Source organism: Hemiscyllium ocellatum, chromosome 28, assembly GCF_020745735.1.
Source record: "Hemiscyllium ocellatum isolate sHemOce1 chromosome 28, sHemOce1.pat.X.cur, whole genome shotgun sequence".
Classification (NCBI taxonomy): domain Eukaryota; kingdom Metazoa; phylum Chordata; class Chondrichthyes; order Orectolobiformes; family Hemiscylliidae; genus Hemiscyllium; species Hemiscyllium ocellatum.
The window spans coordinates 32,715,853-32,726,103 of NC_083428.1; the positions used below are offsets into that span (position 1 = coordinate 32,715,853).

The window sequence follows — 10,251 nt, forward strand, 5'->3', positions numbered from 1 at the left end:
ACCACTGATGGAGAAATAGACAACTTGCATGTGAAAAAATACAAGTTTGCTACCATAATATATGCAAAACAAATTAGATTAGATTACTTACAGTGTGGAAACAGGCCCTTCGGCCCAACAAGTCCATACTGACCCGCCGAAGCGTATACCACCCAGACCCATACTCCTACATTTACCCATTCACCTAACACTATGGGCAATTTAGCATGGCCAATTCACCTAACCTGCACATTTTTGGGTTGTGGGAAGAAACCGGAACACCCGGAGGAAACCCACGAGTTTGACTATTTCAACAAAACCAATTTGTTGAATTCAAAAATAGTTTTCTGTTTGGTAATTGGAAAATGATTCCAGACAAGGTAACAGCCACACTTACACAATACAAGAAATCAATAGAAGGGAAGCCTAGAAATAGAGATGCAGATGGCAAGTCAGAACTCAAAAGACCAAAGGATGTTGACAGGATCTGACATAAGCCTCTCAGTAAAACACACCTTTTTCAGCTTTTATATTGGAATTTCATCCTAAAATCAAATGGCTACCAAAATCCTGCAATTAAAGGTAATCAAACCCAGATGAAATTAGATGTTTCTCAACAAGAAAGTTTTTGCAAATCTCATTTAGGAGTAAAGGAGTTTCTTCTACAAATAGGGAATTAAATGTATCATGAAAAGGAAAAATATTCTACCATTTTACAGTAGAATTCTACCCACAAATTGTACACAAGCATTACAGCACCTGCAAAAGCATCAAAAATTATCTTACTGAATTTCTACTTGCAATGCAGCACATCCATTCATGCTAACACGCATATCAGCATGTTAAGGAAATCTTCCCAACACACTGACGCAGCAGCTGTCTAACCCCTCAGTCAATTAAGTACAATTAAATCAAATTATTTCAAAATAATAGGTAGATTATTTAATAACAACAGAAAGCATATCGATTGTTAACACTAAACCCACTGTCTATTTCACAGCTTAGTAAGAGACAAGCAGTACTTCCTTAGTTTTGCAATGAGATGCTCCAACCCATTCATAAAACATAGTATTTCAAAAGGCAGAATCTGAAATGAGAACACTAACTGGATTCGTACTCTGATGCAAATACAGTTATGACAAATGTTTTGAAAATACAGTGAATGATAAGTAGAAACAAGATCATTTTGGATAAAAAGCAGAGCTAGAGAAAGAAAATTGTCAGTCCCAATTTATGATCACCAAGAAAGGGGGTGACGACTGGAGCTAAACAAATGAATTAGCTTTTTTTAAATTAATACCTACTTTGGATTACCTTTGGTATAACACAATGAGTTAGCCTCACCAGAATTCATATGGAAGTGGGGACTGAAAGTGAGTTAACTTTCAGTTTTGAGTTTTTGACTCTCAGGTTTAGACAGATATGGGCAAAGTGCTGCTAAATGGGACTAGATTTGTATAGGATCTGGTCAGCACAGGCGAGTTGGACTGAAGCGTCAGTTTCCGTGCTGTACATCTCTAAGACTGTCTGTATGGAGTTTGCACAGTCTCCCCATGTTTGCATGGGTTTCTTCTCACAATCCAAAGATGCGCAGTTTAGGTGAAATGGCCATGTTACTTTGCCTATGCTGTTCAGGGATGTATAGGTTAGGAGCATTAGTGAGGAAAAATAGAATAATAGGGTAGGGGAATGGGCCTGGGAGGGTTACTCTTTGGAGGGTCAGTGTGGACTGTTAGGCCAACTGGCCTGTTTCCACACTGTCAGGATTCTATGAATCTCAGTTCTCAGTTGGACCAATGGGCTGATGGAGTTTAATTTAGATAAATGCAAGCTATTGCATTTTGGAAAAGTAAATCAGAGCAGGACTTATACATTTAATGGTAAGTGTCTGGGGAGTATTGCTGAACAAAGGGACCCTGGAGTGCAGGCTATTACTTCCTTGAAAGTGGAGTCGTAGACAAGATAGGATAGTGAAGGTAGTGTTTGGTATGCTTGCCTTTATTTGTCAGTGCATTGACTATATGAGTTGGGAAGTCGTGCTGCAGGTGTATGGGACATTGGTTAGGCCAGTTTTGTGCAATTCTGGTCTCCCTGCTATCGAAAGGATGTTATGAAACTTGAAAGGGTTCAGAAAGATTTACAAGGATGGTGCCAGGGTTGAAGTGTTTCAGCTATCAGGAGAGGCTGCGACAATTTCCCCTGGAGCATCAGAGACTGAGGGATGACGTTATAGAGGTTTATAAAATCATGAGAGGCATGGATAGGGTAAATAGACAAGGTCTTTTCCCTGGAGTGGGGGAAGTCCAAAGCTAGACAGCATAGGTTTAAGGTGAGAGGTGAAACGATACAAAGGGACCTAAAGGGCCAGTTTTTCACAGAGAGGGTGGTGCATGTATGGAATGAGCTGCCAAAGGAAGTGGCAGAGGTTTGTATGACTACAACATTTATAAGGATCTAGATGGGCATATGAACTATAAATGGGATAGATTTATATAGGATTTATATAGGATATTTGGTCGGTATGACCGAAGGTCTGTTTCCGTACCAAATATCCCTATGACTCTATGAGAACCGGTTTAGTGATGAGAAAGCCCAAAGCCAATGCTCCTCCCATGGAGCGATAACGGTGCAGTCACAGGGTAGCAACGCCATCATCTAAACAGCAACAGAAAGGAAAGATGAGAAGCGCGGCAGGTAGTTGCCACCTGTAGCCCCCACCCCACAGCTAAACCCACCCCACACCGAGGCCGGTACCTGGGCTCCTTACACCATGGTCAGGGAAGGTGTACTACACTGAATCCCGAGGGGGGAAAGGAGCTGTGCCCAGTGATTGTGCATGTCCGTTCATCGCTGTAGTCCGGACGCCGTGGTTACGGCCGCCATTTTTCGGTAACCGAGGGTCCCACCGTTTATTCAGACCTTGCAGGAGGGGGATGTAAGGGGCTTTTTTTTTGCAGGGAAGTAAGGAGGATGAAGATTCCCCACCCTCCCCGTCTGAATGAGGAAAAATCGGTATCGCTAGTGAGGGAGGGATGTCCGTTTGATGATCCCTCCCGTGCTGCACCGGCACCGTTGCCCACTCCCCTCCTACCTGTACTGAGCGCCGCCATGCGCGAATCCGTAGTAGTTACTCGCCGCCATCTTGGCGTCTTCGCCCAACCGGCCGGGCACTACGTCACGTGACCGATCCGGAGGGAGGGCCACGAAAGGGAGAGAATCAAACAAAAAAAAACTTTATTAGCATCGCCTCCGCGAACAATCGCGATGACTTTATGAAGCAACTCTCGGCCGCGGTTACAGCACTGAACACCACCAACTGCTCCTGCGGCCGGTCACTGTGTGAGGGGGAAACAAAAGCTCGGTCTGCAACATGAGGAAAGCGGCTCTCTATTGCACGAGGTTTTGTTTTAATTCGAGTTGGTCGTTCAACCGCAGCTCAGTCAATGTCGTGGATGGCCAAAGCAAACTACCAGACTCTTGGGTGCGACCACAAGGCAAGAAAGAAAGATGGTTTTTCGGGGGGGAATGAAATAATAATGCCGTGATCTTTAACGTTTCGAGTTCAGTGACCATTCAGAATCTGTTCTGAGGAAAAAAACCACTGGACCTGAAACGTTAACTCTGCTTTCTCTGCACAAATGTCGCCACAGCTGCTGAGTTTTACCAGTAATTCCTGTTATTGTTTCTAATTTACAGCATCTGCAGGTTTTGCATTTGGGTAAAAACAATGACTGCAGGTGCTGGAAGAGCTCAGCAGTTCAGGCAGCACCTGAGGAGTTTTGCATTTGGTCTTTGCTGAATGTTGGGGGGGCGGGGCCCCGCAGCATTGCTTATCCTGAATGGCAGACCGGATGTATGTGCCCCGCCCTCTTTCCTACTGGCCGACGGGTCTGTCAATCACGGTCCGTTTCCGGTTGCTGCGGAAGAAGTGGAAAATTCCGCAGAAAGCGACGGTTCCGTGAGGCCGGCTCCGCGACATAACCAACCCCGGCTGGATGCACTACTCCAAGCTGTCTCAGACACTATATGTTCAACATCGCCAGGGGCCGCTGATTGGAATGGGGTTGAGGTGGTGCTACTAAGTTCCTCCCCGCCTCCCTCCACCTCCCGCACCGCCGGGCGGCTGGACGCTGCTGGCGGCCTCGCGGTAGGGCCTGCTGCCGTCGGTACTCACCGTAAGCGAAGGAGACTATCGGACATATAGGAATCATTAGCTTCCCTGCGTCTGACCGCGACCTTTCACCTCACCGATACCCCCCACTCCGCGCTCCCGTTGCACACACACAGACAGTCTGCGCGGTGACGATGGCACCGGCGCCGTGCGTGCGCGTGAACGTGGCTTGGAGCCCATTCAGAAAAGAAGAGTCGTTTTAACCTCCCAGCCGACAGGGGACGCTGCAAGCCCCCATTAAAATGGGCTTTAATGAATCCCAACAGAAGGGGTGTTGTAGCATTTAACCCCACCCCTGCTATGAAACTAAAGTGTATTAGGAATACTGGCAATACTGAAGAGACATTTATCCCTTAACAGAAACCAAAAGGGTAAATTTCAACCACCTGGTAATGAGAATGTTGATGACCAGCATGTTTAATGTTTAATTTTTTAAACATTTAAAGGCCTTGTCCCTCACTTTATCCCGGTGGAGGAGGTGATGCACATCCAAACACTTCATCTACTATGTCTGTTGCTGTCAATGTGGTCTCCTTTACGTTGTGGAGACAACGTTTCAGGGAACATCGCGCACCAAACAACCCCACGGCCCTGTGGCTGACCACTTCAACCCTCCCTCCCACTCCACTAAGGGCATGCAAGTCCTGGGCCGCCTTCACTTGCAAATCCATGCCACCCATTACCTGGAGGAAGGGCGCCTCATCTTCTGCCCCCAACCACAAGGCATCAACGCAGATTTCACCAGTTTCCTCATCTCCCCTACCCCCACCTCTTCCCAGATCCAAACCCTTCAACTTGGCACCGCACTCTTGTCCTACCTGTGCATCTTCCTTTCCATCTATCTGTTCCACCTTCCCCTCTGACCTATCACCATCAACCCCCACCTGCATCTACCTATTGCCTTCCCAACTTACTGTCCCTCCCCTACCCCATAATCCCTGATGAAAAGCTTTTAGATTAGATTACCTACAGTGTGGAAACAGGCCCTTCGGCCCAATAAGTCCACACCGACCCGCCGAAGCGCAACCCACCCATACCCCTACACTTACCCCTTCACCTAACACTACGGGCTATTTAGCATGGCCAATTCACCTAATCTGCACAACTTTGGACTGTGGGAGGAAACCGGAACACCCGGAGGAAACCCACACAGACACGGGGAGAATGTGCAAACTCCACACAGTCAGTCACCTGAGGCGGGAATTGAACCCAGGTCTCTGGTGCTGTGAGGCATCAGTGCTAACCACTGTGCCACCGTGCCGCCCAGCTTATGGCTCAAACATGGACTTTTCTGCTTCTCAAATGCTGCCTGACCTGCTGTGCTTTTCCTGCGCCACACTTTTTGACTCTGATCTCCAGCATCTGCAGTTCTCGCTTTCTCACAGAATTTATGATCTTGCCCCACTAGCTACTTGACAAAGGTCAAGCTCCAAAAACTTGTACTTCCAAATACACCTGTTGGACTATAACTTGGTGTTGTGTGATATACAAGCCATTGTTAGTCACTAATTGACCCCATGAGTTGATATCCACTCCATTGTCTGTCCAACTGTTCTTCTGTCTCCTTTGGGCTCTATCCCCATCTATCATTTTCTCCTTACCCCTATCATCTGCATAAAAAAAATTTTCTTAGCTATCATCAGTTTTCACGAAGAGTCACTGGACACAAAATGTTAACCCTGATTTCTCTCCACAGATGCTGCCACAATTGCTTTTCCAGCAATTTGTTTTTGTTTCATAGTATGTTGGACATGCCTGTTGTAAAATGCTGGAGATTGTTGGATAGTTTGTTTTTATTCATCTGTTGGGAATCAGTTATAGTTTGATGTCAAATTTAGCCATTCATCTGGTCAGTGACAGCTGCCATCAGAAATTTCACTTGGTGTCTGTCTTTATTGAAGGCTGTGATCACTGACTGGCATGTACTTTAATTTTGAGAGGTATTGAAGCTAGCCATGGACTATTCCCATTAATTAATCTTCTTGGATATACCTTTCCAGCAAGAATAATCCATGATTAGAAGCAGTACATTCCCCACATGCCCTGCAAAAATCCTAAAAGATAATTTCTGTTTTGACAGTCAACTGACTGAATCAGCATAAATTCACAAGCTGCACAGCTTTGAATGGTGCACTTACCCAGTATACAGCTTAGCATTGTTCTATTATTAATGGGTGCATACAACATCAATCACTAAAAAATGTTTCTGATCATGTCTCCTGTATTCCTGGTGTGGTTACAAATACTTAGTTGCCATGAGACCTTCTGGGAAACAGATACAGACAATCTTTTCAAAATTTTGGAGCTGGATTGCTTAAAATATTTGAGAGAAAATTGGCATAAGCTATTAATTTTGTTATGTTACATTGTGTTATTGCTATAAAGTTGTCATCTGGGTACAAAAGCCCCTTGTGAAATTGTTTATCCCATTCTTATGGATGCAAATAACTTCTATCAAAATTTATTATTTTGCGTGTTCCTCACTACAATGTGGTGTTCCTTCATCCTGTCTGTGCCCTTTGACATGGACAACCACACCATTGTCCTCTCTCTGTCTCTCCTTTGTGGCCCATTCTTTTGGTCCATCTTTCACATTAAATCGTACAACTGTTAAAATGGCTCTTTATTCGCATTTACAATTAGCCATCTCTACAATCCCATTTTGAGTTGGGCCTATTCATTTTAAAGCTTGTACCTCAGCAGCCTGGGTGAAGAATGCACCTGCTGACAACTCCCATTTACACCTTGACTCCACTGCTATCACACTTAGCTGTTTGACTTCAGGTCTTGAGCAAGCCAGAATTTATCGTTGCCAGAGAAACTGAAATTGTCCTGTTCAGACTGTGTGCCTTTTAGTTGCTGATCCCATTACCCTGCCTGAATGCAGCTTAGGCTCAAACCAAAAGTATGTAACTCTCCGGTTCACACTTGATCCTCGACCATCAAGATTGTCTGTTTCCAGTTTGAAACATCATGCATTGTTACCACTACCTCTTGCCTACAGCTTAAACCCATAACCTACTCATTCATGATCCCATCAAATGGTGGCACTGACTCGAGGGCTGACCAGCCTAATTCTATTCCTGTTTCTTATGATCTCATCTATCACAATATCCACTGTCAAGTCAATGCAGTTGCATTCTCCATGCATTTGTCCAACCTCTTTCTCATTCCTGGTTTTCAAACAAAAATCCAGAATATAGTGGCCATGTTCCTAGCTCTACTGTATTGAGTGTTTCTTCCACTCTACTCCACCATCATTAACACAACCTTTGGTCATCTTGTCTCACGTGCTAGAACTCTTGTCCATAGCCCTTTGTTACTTCTGTCACTATCTTTGTAAACAAAAGCCTCTTCACTTATGTCTCTGAACACCACCTTCTCTTCTACCACTTAACTTCACAATGTCAAAGACTGTGCAGAAATGCAAGTCGTTACAGCATTAAATTGCGTCTAATTTCAGCCAACACCCAAAATGTTGGATCTTCTGCATCTTGATCAATCAATCAGCACCTCTGCCCTCCACTGGCTCCATCTCCAACACTCCTTCAAACAAAATCAGTATCCCCTTTTAAAGACCCTTTCACAAATTTGCCTCACCTGACTTCACCTTCTGCAGCCTATACTTATTCAGTCCTCTGGCTGTCTTCACATCATATCCTCCTATAACTCTCGATTGGTGGCAGAGCAACCTGGAAATTAGATGTGATCTTTCTGAAATTCCTTCCCTCCCACTCCATTTTACTACCTCCCTCCACCTTTTCAAGATCCTCTCAAATCCACTACTTCTGCTGTGATTTACTTGTTTACCACAAGTCTTTTGTTCAACACTTAGGAAAATTTTACTAATCATTATAATAAAGCCTGAACTTTTCATCTCACTCATGGCATGGAAGTGTGAAAATTACACTTCAGCTTCTGGTGGTAAAGGCGTTACTGTGGGAGTCTGAAGAATAGAGTCAGGAAGGACTGAGCAGGGAAGGCTGTCTGAACCTAGTGTATATACAGCAAACAGTTCCTCATTCTCTGCTACGGATGAGTTATGTAGGGTAGGAAGGTTCACTGAACAGAATCTTGTTGGCACTGGACGAGAAAATGACGTTTTGCTGAAACACAGGTTGAGAATTGTGTAGTATTGTGAATTGAGGTAAGTGCTAAGACACCTGAACAAGTGGTTCAGGTTCAAAATCTTGTCTGGACAACTATTACCAACAACAACTTTTATTTATATGATACCAAGTAAAACATCCAAAGCTGACTTCATTTTTTAAACCTCTTTCTGTAGGAAAGTAATTAATTGAAATTATGGTTTGAGGAAATTCCAAATCACAAAGACAGCAAAAGTGACAGTTAATAAGTACATTACAGGAAGTTTGGCAAGATCAATAGGAGTTAAGAGTGTAGGTGGGTAAACAGAAGATTATGACCAAGAGACTAAACATGAATGTGGCAACGGAAATAGGTAGTTCAGGAACGGAATAGTAAATGGAATTGGATGTAAGTTTGCTTGCTGAGCTGGAAGGTTTATTTTCATTATCAGTTGGCGTTAGTTTCCCATTTTTGGGCCCGTTTTAACGTATTGCGCCCGTTGGTGTTAGCGAGTTTTGAAAAGATTTGTAACTCTGATCTACAAATCTTCTCAAAACTCACTAATAGTAAATGGAAGTTTTCCATTTGTTCTACCAAAATACAGAGACAGTGGAGATTAATGAGGACAGGAATAATGCAATTACTACTGTTACCATTGCAGATAAAGAAGGTTTATAAAACCATGAGGGGCACAAATAGGGTAAATAGACAGGGTCTTTTTTTTTCCTGGGTTGGGGGGAGTCCAGAACTAGAGGGCAGAGGTTTAGATTGAGAGAGGAAAGATTTAAAAAGAACCTAACGGGCAACTTTTTCATGCAAAAGATGGTGTGTGTATGTGGAATGAGCTGCCAGAGGGAGTGGTGGAGGCTGTGGTACCATTGCAACGTTTAAAAGGCATCTGGATGAGTACATGAAATGCAAAGGTTTAGGGGGATATGGGCAAATGAGATTAAATTAATTTAGGATATCTAGTCAGCATGGACGAGTTGGACCAAAGGGTCTGTTTGGAGGCTGTACATCTCTATGACTCTATGTATGATTCTAATGTTAAATTTCTTCCCTTAACAGTGCCACGGAAACACCAACGGACTGCTGTGGTTCAAGAAGACAGCTCGCCACCACCTTGAGTGCCATGAGGGATGGGTAATAAATGCTGGTCTTGCCAGCGGTACTCACTTCCCATGGAAAATAAAATACCTTTTTAAAAAAAATTATTTTCCTTTTCGTGCAGTACAGTTACTCTCATCTTAAGAGTCCTATCCATTATGTTTATTAAATTGTTATTGCAATTAATAGAAAATGTTCCATATTTATATGGTCTAGACTTTTCTTATAGAGTTGGAAAATGGATGTCAGGACTGTTCCAAGGATCCGATTCTGTTCCTGGGATGGGGTGCTAGCACTTTACAGGCCCTGATTTTTTTTTTCCATAGAGGTTGTTTGTAAATTGGCTGGACGGTTAGTTGGCAGATCAGTCATCAACTGTAATGATAAGAAGAAAGGGGAGACCTAATTTCTGTAGACCATAGCAGACGTTATTCTGTCTGATTCAGTCATTGAGGTAGTCGTAGAACAGGAAGGACAATGTTCTGGAACATGTAGCAGAGAAGCCCCTCGTTTTACAAGTGGAGGTCTGGGATTCCTTGTGGAGGAGGGAGGACCAGTTTCCAGGAGGTGGTAGCAGTGACAGGGGAGAGAATGTGAGAAGATGGAGTGCAGTTCAGAAAAATTGGTTGCATTGCAAGCAACTTTGGCTGAGTGCAATAGGAGATTGTCCTGAGAATCCTCTGTGTATTCACCCTCCAGCTGAGATGCTTGAGGCTATGTGCTGCTCCTGAACAGTAGAGGAATATGTTCCCATGGCTTCCTATGTTCTTCACGCAGCACGGATCAGAACCAGGATGTTCCTGAGGATCTGCCAGCAGTGGTATATGCAACTTTTGATTTTTTTTGAGTGCTGGCATTAGCCATCTAGACAGCAATCCTCCATCTCTGTTCTCTAAAGATAAAAG

The 10,251-nt window shown here is 43.9% G+C and overlaps 1 protein-coding gene and 1 long non-coding RNA gene across 7 annotated transcripts in view; one reads left to right on the top strand and one right to left on the bottom strand.

Annotated features, from left to right (window-relative positions):
- Positions 1 to 4,327, bottom strand: part of LOC132828930 (zinc finger RNA-binding protein-like) — an 82,722-nt gene extending 78,395 nt beyond the window's left edge. For all 5 annotated transcript variants that reach the window (XM_060846141.1, XM_060846140.1, XM_060846138.1 and 2 more), the window contains exons 1-2: positions 4,154 to 4,327; positions 3,071 to 3,149 (exon numbers count right to left, since the gene is read on the bottom strand). In XM_060846141.1, coding sequence (XP_060702124.1) covers positions 3,071 to 3,149; positions 4,154 to 4,190 — 116 coding nt within the window. In that variant the 5' untranslated portion in view covers positions 4,191 to 4,327. The remainder of the gene's footprint in view (positions 1 to 3,070; positions 3,150 to 4,153) is intronic.
- LOC132828931 (uncharacterized) lies at positions 3,872 to 9,450 on the top strand. 2 transcript variants are annotated; one of them, XR_009646181.1, is made up of 2 exons: positions 3,872 to 4,154; positions 9,308 to 9,450. It is a non-coding gene; the product is annotated as an uncharacterized LOC132828931 (long non-coding RNA). The 2 variants fall into 2 exon arrangements; XR_009646180.1 differs by having other exon boundaries at positions 3,872 to 4,126.
- Positions 9,451 to 10,251: the final 801 nt, after the last annotated feature.